The sequence below is a fragment of the Penicillium rubens genome (genome assembly GCF_028828025.1).
Source record: "Penicillium rubens strain IBT 27055 chromosome Unknown utg000003l_segment0_segment0, whole genome shotgun sequence".
Classification (NCBI taxonomy): domain Eukaryota; kingdom Fungi; phylum Ascomycota; class Eurotiomycetes; order Eurotiales; family Aspergillaceae; genus Penicillium; species Penicillium rubens.
In genome coordinates, this window is record NW_026890601.1 from 1,372,071 (window position 1) to 1,389,974 (window position 17,904).

The following is a 17,904-nucleotide window of genomic DNA, read 5'->3' on the forward strand; positions in this document are numbered from 1 at the left end:
TCTTCCTTCTTCCTACTCTCCTTCCATCCCCCAGCGCGCCCACTCACATCACCCACTACATAATTACCGCGGCGCGCTTACTTTCTTCTTTCCATCTTCATCATGGCGGAACGCTATATTCCCGAACACCGCCGCACGCAGTTCAAGGCCAAGAACCAGTTCAAGCCCGATGAGCTCCGCCGCCGCCGTGAAGAACAGCAGGTCGAGATTCGCAAGGCCAAGCGTGATGAGAACTTGGCCAAGAGACGTGGTATCCAAACCCAGGATGGTAGAATCGGTGTTGGTGGCATGGCTGCCGCCACTGAGAGTGATGATGAGGCCAGTGCTATTGAGAGTGAGGTAGGCCTTGGAAATTTTCTTTGATCCTTTTTTGAATTTGTTTTATTATTCTCTATTCCTGTTTGAATTTCTACGGGCTTATGGTGTGGTTGCCACCCTCCGGGGTCTTCTGGGATTTCTTTGTTTTTATGATGCGATCATCAACAAGGAATTTTTTTCACCGCCCTGTTGCCATGGCCCACGAAGCCCCTCCAACTCGGATCTTCAAGACCGTGCCCCACTGCAATAAAAAAAAAACATCGTGAAAATTCCCAAGCTAACGTAATGGATCATATAGCTCAACGTCGAGCTTCCCCAGATGGTGAAGGGAGTTTTCTCCGACCAAGTTGAGGAGCAGATTCAGGCCACCACCAAGTTCCGCAAATTGCTTTCTAAGGAGCGCAACCCACCTATCGAGCGTGTTATCGAGACTGGTGTCGTTGCCCGTTTCGTCGAGTTCCTCCGCTCGCCTCACACCCTCGTTCAGTTTGAGTCTGCCTGGGCTTTGACCAACATTGCCTCGGGTTCCGCCCAGCAGACCCAGGTTGTCATTGAAGCTGGTGCCGTCCCCATCTTCGTCGAGTTGCTCAGCAGCCCCGAGCCCGATGTCCGTGAACAGGCTGTGTGGGCCCTCGGAAACATTGCTGGTGACAGCCCTCACTGCCGTGACTTTGTTCTGGGTGCCGGTGCCCTGCGCCCGCTTCTTAACCTCATTAACGATGGCCGCAAGCTGAGCATGCTCCGCAACGCTACTTGGACTCTTAGCAACTTCTGCCGTGGCAAGACTCCCCAGCCTGACTGGAACACCATTGCCCCCGCTCTTCCCGTCCTTGCCAAGCTTATCTACATGCTGGACGACGAGGTCCTGATCGATGCTTGCTGGGCTATCTCTTACTTGTCCGATGGTGCCAACGACAAGATCCAGGCCGTTATTGAGGCCGGTATCCCCCGTCGCCTGGTTGAGCTCCTTATGCACGCTTCTACCTCTGTCCAGACTCCCGCCCTCCGTTCCGTGGGTAACATTGTCACTGGTGATGACGTCCAGACCCAGGTGATCATCAACTGCGGCTCTCTCCCTGCTCTGCTCTCCCTCCTGAGCTCTACCAAGGATGGTATCCGCAAGGAAGCCTGCTGGACCATCTCCAACGTCACTGCTGGCAACTCCAGCCAGATTCAGGCAGTCATCGACGCTGGCATCATTGCTCCCCTCATCAACCTTCTCGCCAATGGTGACTTCAAGACCCGCAAAGAGGCTTGCTGGGCTATCTCCAACGCCACTTCCGGTGGTCTCCAGAAGCCTGATCAGATCCGCTACCTTGTTTCGCAAGGGTGCATCAAGCCCCTGTGCGATCTCCTGGCCTGCCCTGACAACAAGATCATCCAGGTTGCTCTTGATGGTCTCGAGAACATCCTTAAGGTCGGAGACATGGATAAGGAGGCTGGCCAGCCCGGTGAGGCTCGTGTCAACCGCTACGCTCTCTTCATCGAAGAGGCTGGTGGCATGGAGAAGATCCACGATTGCCAGAACAACGCCAACGAGGAGATCTACATGAAGGCTTACAACATCATCGAGAAGTACTTCTCCGACGAGGACGAGGCCGGTGGTGATATTGAGGAGCTTGCTCCCCAGCAGACCCAGACTGGATTCACTCTCGGCACTGGCCAGCAGCAACCCGGTGGCTTCAACTTCGGCAACGGCGGTGATAGCATGGATATGTAAAGGCTTGTCTTTTGCCCATCCACTATCCTCCTCCCTGTACCTTCTTCCATTTCTTCAAAACCAAACGTTGAAGCTGCGCCCAGCATATTCTCGCATGGGCAGGGCACCACTGGTTACCGAGAGACCAGCTTGCTCGCATACAGCCTCGACGCCTCTCGTGCGCTTCGACCAAACTATTTCTCGGTCTGGCGTTGCCTCTAAACAGTTTCTGGTGCTCGTTGATTCCCTCATCTTCTCTTGTCACGAATTTCACTTCACCCCTTCTTCTTTTTTTTGATTTCACGATAAACAAGATTCACCATCATGTATCCCCCTCCCCCACCCCTTTAGCATCCTCATACACAGGCGCATTTGTTTGCAGGATCGGTTTTCTCTCTCCAGTTACGTTAATGTCCCCTGACTATGGTGTTCCTTGACGGGGCATTGGTCTCCTGCGCAGGAACTTCCTCGCTGGCAACGGGGGTGTGATGGCATATTTTGCTCGTACTACGCTCATAGTATGCTCAAATCATGCCCCTGAAAATGTTATTGCGCTATTCTCGTGGTACACTTTGCAGTTCGCCAGGAAAAAAACGCCAGTTTTCATTTAATCAACCTTCTCTTCCTGTAGTTGTATCCCAGTAGTATTCTTATCTTCCCTAGACGATTAGTATTTGTATTCTTTCCTCAAGAGCTCATGAATTTGATGCTGGGCTTCCAAGCTTTCAATGTTAGAATACTAACTAGAAGAAGCTCGAAGGCAGTGAAAGATGAAATAAATCAAGGTCTACAAATACCAAGGATGCAGATCCAATTCTCCTACTACTTTGCGATGCCATATCAAGTATTCAAAAATTACAGCAAAGACCAGAGGGGAATAGATTGGGATCAAGTCAGCGAAGTAGCAGCAAAGCAAGTATCAAGAGAAGTGTATAAGATACAGGTTGAAAAGAAGTCCATATCCACGCAAACGAGAGCAAAGAGAGATACAGTTAATTCAAGCCATAATCCATAAGAGAGAAGAAAGTGGAGGGAGAAAAAAGAAACAAGAAACAAGAAAAGAAAAGAAAAGGAATTAAAAAAACCAAGCAATGAGACGACAGGAAAGAAGATCATTTTGCTCAGGCACACGTTAACGTCGAATAAGACAAACTACCAGGTAGATCAGTCACCCATTACCTCATCCTCATCAGCCTCAGGCGCAGGGGTGAGCTCTTCGTCCTCGTCGCCATCCCCATTCTCACCCTCAACCTCCTCGATAAGTCCGCGCGCACGCAGATCCTCCTCATCGTCTTCCTCAACAGGCTCAGGGTGGTCATTCTCATCGTCATCATCGACGTGCTCAGCAGACTTGGGGCCCTTAGCAGGAGAAGCAGCAGGCTTGGCAGGCTGTTTCCCCTTGGCGCGGGGGGCGCTGCGGGGCTTACGCTCTTCCAGATAAGACAGGACCTCTCGGTAGTTGTGGCCAAGCGCGGTCTTATTACGGAGGAGGCGCTTCTTCAGGGCGCCGCGCTTCGAGCCCGAGGCATCGATTATACGGGCGATGATGGCGAGGACAAGCTTGCCTGTCAGCTCGCAGAGACGTTGTTCGGCAACAATGCTGCTGCGGAGGCGGTCGTTTGTGACTGCTTCGTCTTCGGAGTCGCTGGCTTCATCTTCTGAGTCGAGCTCGTCTTCTGAGGCTGGGGCGTCGTCGTCTGCGGGTTCGAGGTTGATTCTTGATTTCTTGGCGCGTGTGCGCTCGGCTATGCCGTGGATCTTGGTGATGAGGGTCTGGGTCTCAGCTCCGATTTCGTGGATTAGTGCTTGGGTTTGGAACAGGACGTCTTCGTCGTTGCCTTTGTCTTGGCCGATGTTGCGGAGTGTGCTGAAGAGCGTCTGCAGGTCTAGGTATGTTGTGGTTGCTGTGAAGCGCAGGTCGTCCAGCCCGGAGCGCGTTTCCATGATGCTGACGAGTGTTGAGGCGAAGGTTTCGCGGCTCTTTGTTAGTGCTTCGAAGTAGGATGTGCTGAATGTGGCTTTTCCGTCATTCAGGGCTGTGGACAGTGCCTGCACCTTCCACATGAAATAGAAAAGCAACGACCGGATACTGCCTGATACCAGCTCGTTCTCCGCCTTGGCGGTATCCTCATCGTCATCTTCGCTGCGCAGGCCACGTTCGGCAAGACGAATGAGGGTGTTGAATGGGGCTTCAGCGTTGTCCTTCTTGGACTTCGATCGTGAACTAGGGACAGTTTCGAGAATGGAGGCACAATCTGTGATTCCGGCGAGATTTGAGATTCGACAGACAGTGTTGGTCAAATCGGTGAGAGTGGGCTCGGATATTGAGCCACCTTCCTGGACGTCCTTCTTCCGAGACAAGGCAGCCAGTGCCTCCACCATATCATCCCATAGCTCTTGGACCTTGCCCTCGAGCGCCTCTCGCATCTCCTCGGAGCTCTTGGCGTGCAAGAAAGCCACACTAGCTTCGGCCAGAACATCGTGATCCGAATGAGTCAAGAATTGCTTGTTGATGTCATTGAGCAACGATGTATAAGCCGTGGCGTCCTTTTGTAGATCCTGAATTGTGTTCAAGTCCACAAGGTGTTCCAATCGCAGAACGGCAGAAGCAGCTTCCGGTGTAGACCCGAACTTATTAAGGAGCCCTGGAATGATCTGAGCAAGGTTGTGAGAAAGCTCCTCCTGGAGCTCGGAAATCTTGGCTGCCAGAGCCTTGGTCTTGCGCCCACGCTTGTCGATATCAGACTTGGCGATGTCAAGGACACGGAGTTTGACAGCAGCGCAGAGAACCTCCAGAAGGATTGTTTCTTGTCCCTCTTGCAATTTGTACATGTTCTTTACAACTCCTGCAGTATCATCTTCAGATGGCGTATCAGTGATTTGAGAGTGGTCATAGAGCAGATAACCAGCCAGCGACGGCCATTGAGAAAGCTCTTCCAGGTGGGGGAAGACAGCCTCAGTCGCGAGAGCAAAGCGCGACTCTACAGCCGCTCCCAGCAGTGTGTCGCGAGACATTGGCTCAGATTGCTGTTCGGCTTGTTGTGCATCGTAGGCCTGGAACAATTCGGTGAGGCATTTAAACTTGATCCATGAATGCTTAGGCGATTCATAGTCATCTTCATCATCATCAGCCAGTAAATCGGCAATCTCCTCTCCCACTTCCTCGGTGATTGACTCGTATGCATCTTGAACGTTGGCAACAAAGAAGCGTCCAGCTGTTTTCCGAATTCGGGGGTCCAAATCAAATACCAGTCGACCCACGGCGTCAATATCATTTGGCTCGAGTAGACCCCCTTCACGAAGGTGGTTAAGCAACTCAATCGCAACCATACGCACCGAAATGTCAGCATCTTGGACAGCAATCTCAACGATTCGCTGCCGGAACCGCTCAGTGAATGAATGCAAACCAGCAAGGTTGTCACGGTTCTCATAAAGGCTCAAAAGCTCAGTCAAAGCGACAAGTCTGGTCTGCGCAACGACATCGGCGAGAGTCCATCCCAGGTATCGCAGGTACTGGCCCTCAAAGAAGATCTCTCGGTATGTGCGAATCCATCCGCCTAGAGCTGTCAAACATTCGGCACGGATCTGACCGTCAATGTCCCGGTAGCGATGGACAAATACAGTATCGAACCCATCCTGCAGGAACTCGTCTAGTCGCTCCACCTTCTGTTCGCCCTCTGCGACAGCCTTTTGAATTGCTTCCACGCGACCTTTGTTTATCGTCTTCTTTTTCTTCTCACTTTCGAGTTGCTTTCTGGAGGTAGATACGCTTGTCGTCACCTCACGCGCAATATCACACAAAGCATTCATGATTGCGAGGGAGACCAAGGTTGCTGTATGCCGGAATGGTCGGCATTTTGATGTTGACATGGAAGAGATCCAGATTTGAATATTTTCGAGCAGGGTATCGTCGGTGTACAGGATGGAAGAGGCATGGAAAGTTTGGATCAGTGCGACGGTGAATTCTTCGAGGAGGACCGAGAAAGCTTTGAACTTTTTCGCTTTAGAAATGATAGGGTATTCGGTGATGCCTTCTGCTTGGTAAAGGTTCTGCAGGTCTTCAATTCGGCCCGGGGCATTATCAATGTCTTCCACTTCGTTAATGTCGATCTCAAGATCGGTACCCGTGCATCGCAGGATGAAGTTAACGAGGTCCCGCATGGCCTGACCATTGTTGCGCTGATATTGAGACAACCACTGAGCGGCCACTGTATCGGCATTGCTGCTTTTCCCGAACACCTCGGCTGATACTAGTTAGCTACACGATTGACTGTGTATAGACAAAGAAAGTTATGACTCACCGAACAATCCGCGTTCGCCCGCCGCAAGACTAGGTCGTACTTTCGGTTTCCGGGGACGAGCAGCAGGCAGTCGGCCATTGGTGGCTGGTCGGAAGGCGAGCTGTCTCCCTAACCCGTTACTTGCGACCTTCGGTTTCTTCGAAGCGTGCGAGCCCTTGGTCTTGGGTTTCGATTTGGGTTTATTGGCACCAGTTCGATGCGCAGCGCGTCGCTTCCCTTTCAATTCCTCCTCATCGGTCTCGTCGTCACCGATATCATCATTGTCGGACTCAGACACGTCCTCATCACCGTCCTCACGCGCCTCGCCTCGCTTGCGCTTTCCACCGGCAGCTTGTTCTTCGGCAGAATATGCAGTTTGCGAGAATACTTCGGGTCGCCGCGTCTGTCGACCTGATTTGCGTCGGTCTTCAGCGGGGGTCGATGACGGGCCACCGGGGCTTGACAGAGGTGGGTTGTCGATATCCATGGTGTAGGATTGGTGTATTATATGAGCATGCGATCGGATAGATAGGCCTGCGGACCAGATCAAAGGGTTTCAACAGAGTTGGCAGATGTTGCTGCGGTTTAGGATGGGGACGCGCTCGTGCAACGCGTGGGTCTGGTACGGCCAAGCAAACAGAAGTTGGCGGGGGCTGTGAAGGAAGCCTACAATTTGAGATGTCAAGTATTAGCGACACGCGCTCTGACCGTGTTGAGATCAGGTCAATCAAACGGAAGCACTTGGGCAGAAAACGGTCCGGATCTCAGCGTGGGGGGAGACGCGACATCGTGCCTTGAGGCCTGAGGTTGGTAAATTATGTAAGCAATAGTAAGGTTCCGGAAGGTTGGAAGGTTGCCTAACATAACTATAGTTACATAACTAATAGTTAACTAAGCACTACCTAACTAACTAGTTATAAGTATCTAGATGTGTGACCTCTCCGTTTAGACTTATCCGTGTTATATGCAAAGATACGTAGAAAGGAGGTCCTGGCTTTGAACATGATACTCTGTATTTAGAATATTCTAACTTGGGAGGTGGATTATTACCATTCTTAGTGTGGCTGTACGATACTGAATGCCAATCTCTTCCCGGAGTTCAATATTGCACTCCGTACCATTTACCCCAGCTTACCAGCCTAGGCTGCAGAGATATTAGATTCAAGGGCAGTGCTCCGTTGCCTAACGCTATTCAATGGGTTATGGGGGCAGTATAGGGGGGAATAGGTATAATCCAAGCCCACCTCCCCAGCTATATCTTATTTCTATTCGGCAATTGAGGTACTCCGTAGAGTCGGATATACTGTCAGACTAGCTGCTTTATTATGGATCTATAGCAATATAGTCTCATGATCTCCTTTTCAATGCCCAGACTGTCCGACTGTCAGACTATAATTAAATAAGCCGTGTAGATCAGCTGGGCAAAATGACATAAAAGTGCATTGCCAAGAGGTAACCCTTCCCAACCCTTTCAGGTCTAACGCCAGTCTAACGCCAGTGCGGAGATACTCTTTGTCATAGAAACCTCATCCCGTCATTCTCTGCCAGTTATTTCGTCTCCTAATTATGTTCCGTCCTTATTTAGGGAGCCAAGCAAAAGCCAGGTGGTTTGAGAATATCCCCCGCTTGACAAGTCGGAATGTGGAGATCTCTGACTAAGGAATCGTCATTCTCCCATTTTATATATCAACTCGCCCCTCGGACTATTCGAACTATATCATGGCCTGGCTTCATTGCTCAATATAAACATTATACTACAGGGTTTCTTCTTCGGTCTATTCTTCATATCTCTATACTAGCCCGCCACACTTTCTGCTTGTTCGCCTTCCTAAACCACTCACATCCATCACGATGCGACAACCAGCAGTGCCCATTCCCTCGCCCTTTCAGTCTTCCATTGCGAAGCCAGGACAGGGCAAAGTCGTACTCTCTCTCCTCCCACCAAATAATCCCACCCTCACAACCCTCACCTACAAATACCCATTGAAACTGGTCCCGCGCACCGGCGGCTTCGTCCCATCCCCAGATTCCTCCGCCCTCTCAGACACATGTCCCTCCAACCCCGTCCACCTCTACCTCCTCACCTATGGCGGCGGGCTCCTGCCGGGTGACCACATCGAAGTATCCATCACGCTCGAGCCCAGGACGCGAATGGTGGTAACAACGCCACAAGGTAGCACCAAGATCTTCAAAACAACCCTGAACAACAGCGGCACAGCCCCAAATGTAATCAAAGGGCACCGCGATCAAATGCCCGCAAACGACCACCTCTCCGACATGAGCCAGCAATCCCTAGACGTCAACATCGGCCGCCAAGCAGCCCTCTGCTACCTCCCAGACCCCTCTGTCCCCTTCCAACACAGCCGCTACGCCCAAGTCCAAACCTTCACCGTAGACGCCACGGCAAAAGGCACCGAGCGAAGCAGCCTCTGCGTCCTAGACTGGGTAACGCAAGGCCGCACCTCGCGCGGCGAGGACTGGAACTTCCAGTTCTGGCGCGGCCGCAACGAAGTCTGGGCCGAAGACGACAAAGGCAAACGCCGACTCCTCCTCCGCGACTCGGTAATCCTGGACGATGAATCTGGAGACCTGGAAGACACGATGTCCGACGAAGACGAGATCGAAAACGAAAACACATCCTACAGCACCACCCATACCGGCCTAGAAAACCCCGTCGACCTGCCGCCACAGGCACCAGCCGGCCTAACCCCGCTGAATATCATCGCGGAGCGCACGCGCCCGCACGGCGTCGTCGGCACACTTATCCTCTCCGGACCTGTGTTCGAAGCTCTTGGTTCGTTCATGCTGAAGCAGTTCCAGTCGCAGCCTCGCATCGGCAGCCGCAATTGGTCGGACCATGCGCCGTCAGTGCCTGAGCCTTCGCTTAGTTATAAGGGTGATGTTACGTGGACGGCGGCGCGGGTGCGCGCCGGTTTCGTGCTTGTCAAGTTCGGTGCTAAGGACTTTGAGACCGCGAAGCACTGGCTTGGTGGACTGATTCGGGAAGAGGGTAGTGTTATCCGCGAGTTCGGTGAAGAGGCGCTCTGCTGTCTATGAGAACCAACGTTCCACGGGTAGCTACGTTCGGTGTGTTTTGTTCGTGTTAAGGGGGCTACCCGCTGGTCGAGAGCCTGTTGGTGCACCATACGGTCTTTTTTAATCTTGTTTTGGGACTATGTCCTTTCTTCTTTGTTTATGTATGTGATTTTGATTTGATTTTACTGGAAGCATTATGGCGTCAATGCTGGATATCGGCTATCAAGGGCATTGGGGAACACATTCCAGATTGAGGAATAACATTACCGCTCCGCTGGATGCGAAGAGACCAAATTATCCAAATTATGATTGTGGTGAATTTGAACTGAAGAACCGTTTCAATCCACACTCTTGCCTCTTCTGTCTCCTTTTGTTATCAAAGTAGTATCGGTATCAGTATCTCGAAAGCTGCATATGTAGACATTCTGATATTGGATGTATAGCACCATTGAAATATGAAGCAAGTAGTCTATCAAACAAAATAAAGCAATAAAGTCAAAGAAAACCCCGAGGTATCGTAAATCAGACAAGTAACCCCAACACCAGTCCAATCCAGTCCAGTCCATGATCCAATATTTCATCAAAAGTAAGCGCGAAAAGAAAGGGGGAAAGAAATATACCCACCACCCACCAGTGCATGGCGCCATCATGGCCACCAATCGAAGACCCCCGTATTCCAATCTCCTTTAGTAGCATCGACCAAATCATCAACATTCAGAATATCCACACCCTCTTGCGCAAGCACGCGCCAGATATGATTTCGCAGACTGCGAGGCCAGCTCGGCAGCGCCCAGTAGCGTACTTTCAAGCCGCGCTGGTGCGCAACGCGCACCTGGCTGCGGATGCGGTCCATCTGGCGCTGCGTGAAGTGGAATGGCCAGGGATGACCAATTGACTTCTTGAAGGACACAGAGGCATAGAAGCTGTTCGAGGCGTTGAATGTGGATGCAGTAACGGTAGTCGGCATGCCAGATTGGCCTTGGCCGAGATCTGCGCCCGGGAAGAGGGTTGCGTCCAGTTGGGGGTTGTTGCCTGGCTGCTCGGCTTCAACGAGTTTGTCGAGCGGGGCGTCGAAGAAGATATCGCGGTAGGTGGTGTTTGCGATGACAAGGTTGAAGGGTGTGTTTCCCGTTCCGACGACGGTGACGGGGCCCTGTATGACCTCGTCGCCGTTGAAGTGGGTTAGGTAGCCCCGGTCACGGAGCGGAGCGAGTTGCCTCGTGACGGCGTCCCAGGTTGCCGGGCCTGCGGTTTTGAAGTCGATGAGGAGGATTAGAGTCTGAGCCGGGTCTGTGTCGAAGACTCCATGTGCAGGGTTGTCGCCTCCCTGGTTGAATTTGATGGTTGGGTTCTGGCGCTCGAGGATGGTTACTAGCGGGTTAATGTACATGGATTGCAGGGTTAGGTGCTCCGTTAGGGACGAGGTGGTGTGACCGACGTAGAGCTCGTCGTCGAAGAGCCAGACGTCGGCTTCGACGCCTATGCATCCCGCTTGCAGTGCGGAGTACAGTGGCACCCGGCGCCAGTAGTCGTTGTGGGAGTGACAGCCAACAGGGACGATATCGCGCGAGATATCGGTGGGCCAGCGCGTTTTGTCGACCGTGGTGGCGTTGTCGGCGCTGGATAGCCAATTATGAACTGCGCGGTCGTATTCATCCGGGAAGAATGAGAGGACGATACCACAGGCGATGGAGATGAATTGGATGATGCCTCTATCGGTGATAGGTCAGTGGTTCTTCCTCATTGACAACGTATAGTTCTTAAAACTCACAGCATGATGAATGCTCCGATAATTGCACGCCGTAGACCATGTAAGTATCGCGATCGACAAGATCGCTGGCGCTTAGACCGGTCTCCTGACAGCCCGGGAGACGTTGAGGACCAAGCCAAGGCCGTCCAGACTTGACTCCATGAGCGGGCCGGATACCCCTCAACGGAGTCATGCACATTGAGCTTCGGATGTTCAGTATCTAGTGAGTCTCTGTATGGATCGAAATGAAGACTCGATACTGAGCTTTGAGAAGGGAAAGAGGACATCATTTCGAAGTCCAAAGTGAAGATAAAAAGAAAAGGAAAGTATAGGCAATAGGTTATAGGTAACTATCCCGACTCTAAAAATGATAAGTGATTCCGTGGTACTGTCAAGGCAAAATTGGGTTACATCTCCATGACGAACTTTGGTATACACACGTGCGGGATTGGTGACGCTGATTGATCGAGACTCTCTTGGACATTGGAACAGAACCAAAAAAAGAGATATTTCCTGAATCGCTTTCTATATACAAGTACACAAGTACACACAAATTCACAAATGCAAACCCCCCCCAACACCCATAGGTTCAGATGAACACACTTTTTTCTTTATAGATTTACTCCTGGAGAGACTTGACATAGGTAACAGCCCGTGCCTTGACCTCCTCAACCATCTTCTCATCCCCATTAGCAGCAGCCAGACCCTCCTCAAAGGAAAGCCACTTCTTAAACAGGAAGCGGGCTTGCTTAGGCTTGACCTTCTTGCTAGCGTCCACGGTAACGGGACCCTTCTTAGAACTCTGTAGGCCAAGGACGCGCTCGAACAGACGGCGCACTTGCTCCGCATCGCCGACCTTGATCTCAAGGTCCAGGAGCACATTCCACAAGTCAATACGCTTGGGGAATGAGGACAGGAGACCCTCGAAGACGGTACGACCGCGCTCAACGTCTCCGTTAGCGGAGCGGAACTCGAGCTGGGCGAACTTGGAGGTCGTCTCAACGTGGGTGTGGGCAGGGAGGGACTGAAGGGCGCGGGGGAGCAGAGCCCGAGCGCGGTCGGGGGAGGCCATGGTGTCGAAGAGGAAGCTGGCGTAGTTGTAGAAGAACTTGGGGGACTGGGAGGAAATCTTCTTCTTGAGAGCCGCGTAGAAGAGATCACTTGCTTTCTGTGAAATTGTTAGTGTCCGTAGAAAGTAAGATTCAAGATAAACTGCACATACCTGGTTCTTGCCGGATTGGATGTAAATGCTGATCATCCGCTCGTAGATCTCTTGGGGCTCGTTGTACTGGCAGGCACGCTTGAAGACCTCCTCGAGACTGTCGTCGTCACCGTAGGTGTTCTCCATGTTCAGCAGCGCAACCCAGATGTTCAGCTTCTCAGCATCCTGGCCCATGGTGATAGTGCGCAAAGCACGCTCAGCAATAGCGCGAGCCTTCTCGATCTCACCCAGCTCCAGCTGGAAGGCTATATACTGCAGCCACAGCAGCGAGGAGTCGGGCTCACCAAGAAGGAGTCGCTCGAAGTCGGCAACGGACTGAGGGCCATTGGCGTCCAAGTCACCGGTCCGGTCCACCTGGATCTCGGCCTTGCGGTTCTTCTTCTTCTTTTTGGAGCCCTCATCTTCGCTGTCGGAGCGCTCGGCGGCGTCGGTCTGGGCGGTGCCGCTCCAGTCGAAGCCGCTCGCACCGAGACCTCCGGTCTTGCTGGGCTTCTGAATCGGGACCTCTTCATCGTCGTCCTCGGATTCTTCCTCCTCGCTGTCATCCTCCACATCAACACCTCCCATGGACTCATCGTCATCGTCATCCTCATCGTCATCTTCGCTGTCATCCTCGCCGAGTTCGACACCACCAAGACCGTCAATGCTCATTCTGTCCTCATCCTCGCTGTCGTCTTCCTCTTCATCTTGGAAGTGAGAAGCCTTGAGTGAGAAGGAGATCTTCTTCGAATCAAGGTCGATCTTAATGATCTTGGCCTTAACAGCATCGCCTTCGTCGTACAATTTCCGAGCATCCTCGACGCGCTTGTCAGCCATCTCACTGCGGTGGCAGAGACCGCTGATGTTTGACGACCCGTCAATGACAATGAAAGCACCGAACTCTTCAACCTTGCGAACCTTGCCGGTGACAATCTGGCCCTCCTTAAGATCCTTGAGGGTGATGGGAGCCTTGAAGTTGGGGTCCAGAACAGACTCCTTCAAGCTCAGCTGCAGCTTGCCTTGTTCGGCGTCAACGAATGTGACCTTGCCCTTGACGAGCTGATCAGGCTGGAAGGAGTCCTTCCATTCCTTGAGATACGAATCGGAAAGGTCCGACACGCGGACGTAAGCTGTGATATCGTGGCTGATTGCCACGAAGAGACCGGAATCAGTGACTCGTCGGACGAAGCCGCGAATAATGTCGTTGGGCTTGACCTCCTTGAGCGAAGAGATCTCACGGTCATGCACGGGCAAAGAGGAACTCATGACCTTGGAGGGGCGCAGCGACAAGGCAATCTTCTTGCTGGACTTGTCAACGGCAATAACGCATGCTCGGAGGACCTCGTTCTTGTTGTGTACGGTAGGGTTGGCCTTAGAGTAGTCATCTGCGAGGTCGGTCAGGTTGACCGCGCCGACGAGTGACTCGCCGAGCTGCATAATAAGCTGGCGCTCAGTGACCTTGGTAACACGACCGGGCAAGATCATGCCGACGGAGATATCTCCAAATGCAAGCTTGTCATATCCTTGCTTGGCAGAGAGGTTGAGATGACCCTTCTCGGCGTCAACGGCGGTGACCTGGACCTTCAAAGCAGAGCCGATAGGGAAGTTCTTCTCCATATCAGTCAACAAGGACAGGTCATCTGATGCATCCATGAAGCGCAGTCTGCCGCGAACGTTGGGAGACAGGTTGACCCAGAGGCAGTCATCAGCGACATTGTTGACGAAGCCTACCCAAGAGGAGCCGACTTGAACCTGTTCCATGTTAAGAGGGGCAGGGTTGGCGGCCTTGATGTAGCTGGGCTTGAGAGAGAGCTCGAAAACAGGGTACTTTCCAGTGCGGTGACTGATGGGGAGGAACTTGTGGTTGCGGGCATCGTGGACACCAAGGATTCTGGCGGAGAGAATTTGCTTGGCCTTGAAAAATCGCAAGGGCTGCTTGCGATCCTTGATGTCTTTCCAGTCGTCGAATACCTCGGACACATCAATGCGACCCTGGATGTTATCCGCGAGCTGGACATTGACCTGGGTTGCCTTGATAGAGACGACCTTGCACTCAACGACTCTGCCGAAGGTGAAATCGGACATGCTCTTGATGTTGTCATCGACGGGGTTGGCAATGGTTTCGTCAGTCTGCTTGGCCGCTTTCTTGGGAGCGGCCTGGCTAGCCTGAACGGGCTTCATACTCAGAATGAAGCGCTTGAATTCCTGATCCACAGACTGCACATTGACAACAATCGTTTGCGCCTTTGTCAGCCCGTAGTGAGGCTGCTTGAGGTTGGCATCTTCGATAAGACGCTTGGGAAGCAAACCAGTGAGGCCGCCGAGGAATTCAACGAAGACACCGTCGGGTGTGATGTTGCGGACGAATCCTGTGACAAGGGAGCCCTCCTGGACTTCCTCGAACTGGCCCGGAATGTTCTTCTGCTTGGCAGCCTTCTTCAAGCTGGCCCTGCTACTAACCTTGATAAGACGGTGGGCGCGCTGGATGTCGAGGACCAAAAGATCGTTCAGCTTCTGTCCGACGCGGAGCTTAGACAACATTGAACTTTGCTTCGATGCGGAGCCGTCGATGAGTTGTTCAGCGTCGAGACGAGCGACGAGGCCTGACTCGTCAAGCTTGAGAAGCACATCATCATTAGATTTCTCGAAGACGGTTCCAGAAACAAGGTGGCCGGGATGAAGGTTTTCAAAGGCCTCACGATACTTCTCGGTAAATGTCGAGGGGTCCTTGCACGAGACAGCAAGTCTTCCAAGGGATACATCCACGCTCAAAGCATGAACATTGACAACCTGGCCTAGTCTGAAGTGCTGGGCCGGATCCTGAATGTAGGCTTCGCTCATCTCAGAGACAGGAAGGAAACCACGGACCTCGCCGTAGAACTGCACAACTGCACCATGGCTCTGAAGGCTGACAATAGTACCAGGAGACTGAGCCGAAGGAGTGATATCTTTATAGTCCTTCCAGATAGAAGACTCGCTGTTCAGCAAGCTCTTCTTCAAAGTCAAACGAATTTGGCGTTTTTCGAGGTTCACAGAGAGAATTCTCAGCGAAAGCTTCTGACCCTCGCGGAACTTCTTCTCTGGGAATTGAAGCATGGTATCCGCAAAGTGCATGGAGGGAACAAGACCGGTGATTCCGTCGGCCAGGTTGACAATCAATCCATTCATACCTTCGGCACCGATCAGAAGCTTCTCAACCTTTCCTTTAACAATAGCACCCACATTCACATCCTCGACGCGAAGGAACGGCTGCTCAATAACGCTCTTCTCAAATGAGAGAATGTAGAGATTATCGATCGAGTTGTACCCAATGACTCTTGCCTCGTGAACAGCGTCCAGCTGGAAAGCTCCGGAGCTTTCATCAATTGTTTCGACCTTGCCATCAGAAAGTCTCGACATGTGAACGAAGCCCATATGTTTTGTTTCTCCAATCCGAGCATACACACCCAGACCCTGATCAACCTTCACGACTTTGACCTCAGGGATTATTGCGGAAATAGCAGGTGCATCGTCAGAAGAACCGGGACCGCGAGCTTCGGAAGAGAGCTTGAGGACGTGATCGAGCATAGAAAAGCCGACCTTGAGAGGCTCGGCAGCAGGGAAAGTTGAAATAATACGACCCTTGATTTTTGCGCCAATCTTGTACTTCTTCTCCAAGTCAACCTTGCCGTTGATGCTAGACTGGACAAGATCAACAGTTGCGTCGAGCATACCCATAATCTTTCCGATCATTCCGTTCGATGTGACTTCCGTGAGAAGAACCTCTGCGGCGGTACCGGGGAGGAAAGTGTTGATGGTAGGCGCCGAACTGAGGTAGTTGGACTTCTTGATCGAGGCGGACGTTTGGAAGTTGGACGACAGCTTGATGACATTGCCACTGGGGTTCTGACCAGTGACCATGCAAAGGAAAACAGAGCCTTCCTTGATGCTAGAATAATCCACACTGGGGTCGGTCTCCTTGGAGGACATGAAGCCCTTCAGTTCTGAACCTTCAATGCCAAGATCCATGACCACACCGTGATCTTCCACACTGACAACGGACGCTTGGACAGCCGAGTTCACAACGAGATCGGATTTCGAGAAGCCGGTATTTGTTTGTCTAGGGTCGACCGAAAGCTCAATTCGCTTCTTGCTCTTTGCCTTGGGGTCATCGGGGTTGCTGCCAGTAGACACAACGAATGCCCGCAGGTATTGACCCAAATAGAAATGATCCTTCAAGTCAAAGGACTCGTCGTCAGAGCTGTCCTCGGCATCATCATCTTCACCTTCGTCGTTCAACAACTTCTCGAGTCTGTCTTCGAGGCCCTTCGAAACGGATGTGAGAGGGACGTAGCCGGTAAGGTTGTTGGGTAGCGAAAGGCCGATGTCGTGGGCGTTGATACTCGAGACCTGACCCAGGATCATGGCTCCGGGTACAATACGCTGCAATTGTTAGAGTGATGCAGTATGAAAACTTTTCTTGTACGTACCTTGAAGCTAAGGCCCTCGATGCGGACATCTTGCTTGTCATCAGTTTCCTTGCCCGCGGTCTTCTTGCTCTTTGACTTCTTCTTGCGTGGCTTCTTTGTAGTCGTAGTGGTCTCTTCGTCTTCCATTTCAACATCGTCGTCGCTTTCCTCAGCGAATTCGTTGGAAGGCGCCTTCTGGGCGGGTTTCTTATTTCCAGATTCCTTTTGCTCGAACAAAACATCTCGGTTGGCTTGAATCTGAATTTGCTTGCGCTCCAATGGTGTCAGAACACTTGCGCCACCACGAGGGAACGAAGGCTCGTCATCGCGCAGCACAGAAAGTTCCGAAGCTTTCCCAGCGGTGGATGTGGTGGCATCGTTCGACTTCTTGTGGTCTTTCTTGGACTCCTCCGCTCCAACTTTAGCACGTTTTTGGGGCTGGCGGGCAGTATTTTCTTCGGGGGCATTGCCCTTGCGCTTGATTGGCGCCATCTTTAAATTGGCAAAACCGAATCGTGCAGTTGCAGATTGCGGTCTAATTCCTCAAAAGAAAAGGTAAAAAAAATTCCGCGGACACGGCAGAACATTCTAAGCGGTGTAGGTACATGGGGTCGTTAGTCAGCAAATTTATGCCCGAATCCTAAGGACAAATGCCCTGATAACTAGTTAACGAACTAGTTATCCCGCCGACTTTTCTTATTATTCAATTCAAGTCTACATATATGAAGAAACAAAGACAAGGTATTTTATTGATATCCTACCAAGATTACATCCATGAGAATAGGGCCTTCGTATCTTGTTATGTCTTTTTCAGACTGGTACGGTGACCAAAATGCGGTATTAAGATTCCTAGAGAACTTGAAGGCTATTACTAGCTGACTGGCTGAACTGAACCAAACCAAAGGGTATATATAGTTATGGAGTATTGAAACCGTGTTTGAAATTGGCCCACGAGCTCACGAATCATCAGTCCTATCTAAGGCATTCGTACTCCGTACGGAGTATAGGATCCATAGGGCTAACAAGTTGACAAACCGATTGGTATTTCCCAATGTGCGATACAGTTCGATAGGATACTATGTAATTGTTCGTGGGACACTTGTATTTCCTTATACATCTACGTCACGTGACGTGATGTCTAGTCCTACATATGTTGTTGTATGCACCAGGAT

At 51.7% G+C, this 17,904-nt stretch overlaps 5 protein-coding genes across 5 annotated transcripts; 2 read left to right on the forward strand and 3 right to left on the reverse strand.

Moving 5' to 3' along the window:
• Window positions 1–102: 102 nt before the first annotated feature.
• Window positions 103–2,038, forward strand: N7525_006713 (karyopherin alpha; the record flags this gene model as incomplete). Its single annotated transcript, XM_002567216.1, has 2 exons — window positions 103–339; window positions 617–2,038. 2 exons carry the CDS (start codon window positions 103–105, stop codon window positions 2,036–2,038), a joined length of 1,659 nt encoding a protein of 552 aa, XP_002567262.1.
• Window positions 2,039–3,181: 1,143 nt separating this feature from the next.
• N7525_006714 (cohesin subunit IRR1) lies at window positions 3,182–6,784 on the reverse strand (the record flags this gene model as incomplete). Its single annotated transcript, XM_002567217.1, has 2 exons — window positions 3,182–6,261; window positions 6,319–6,784. 2 exons carry the CDS (start codon window positions 6,782–6,784, stop codon window positions 3,182–3,184), a joined length of 3,546 nt encoding a protein of 1,181 aa, XP_002567263.1.
• A 1,364-nt stretch (window positions 6,785–8,148) lies between these two features.
• N7525_006715 (urease accessory protein UreD) lies at window positions 8,149–9,354 on the forward strand (the record flags this gene model as incomplete). The annotated part of the gene is made up of 1 exon (XM_002567218.1): window positions 8,149–9,354. The coding sequence occupies one exon, from the start codon at window positions 8,149–8,151 to the stop codon at window positions 9,352–9,354; it is 1,206 nt and encodes a 401-aa protein (XP_002567264.1).
• A 625-nt stretch (window positions 9,355–9,979) lies between these two features.
• N7525_006716 (uncharacterized protein) lies at window positions 9,980–11,109 on the reverse strand (the record flags this gene model as incomplete). The annotated part of the gene is made up of 2 exons (XM_002567219.2): window positions 9,980–11,045; window positions 11,105–11,109. 2 exons carry the CDS (start codon window positions 11,107–11,109, stop codon window positions 9,980–9,982), a joined length of 1,071 nt encoding a protein of 356 aa, XP_002567265.2.
• Window positions 11,110–11,702: 593 nt separating this feature from the next.
• Window positions 11,703–17,224, reverse strand: N7525_006717 (putative rRNA biogenesis protein RRP5; the record flags this gene model as incomplete). Its single annotated transcript, XM_002567220.2, has 3 exons — window positions 11,703–12,251; window positions 12,306–16,706; window positions 16,754–17,224. The coding sequence occupies 3 exons, from the start codon at window positions 17,222–17,224 to the stop codon at window positions 11,703–11,705; spliced, it is 5,421 nt and encodes a 1,806-aa protein (XP_002567266.2).
• Window positions 17,225–17,904: the final 680 nt, after the last annotated feature.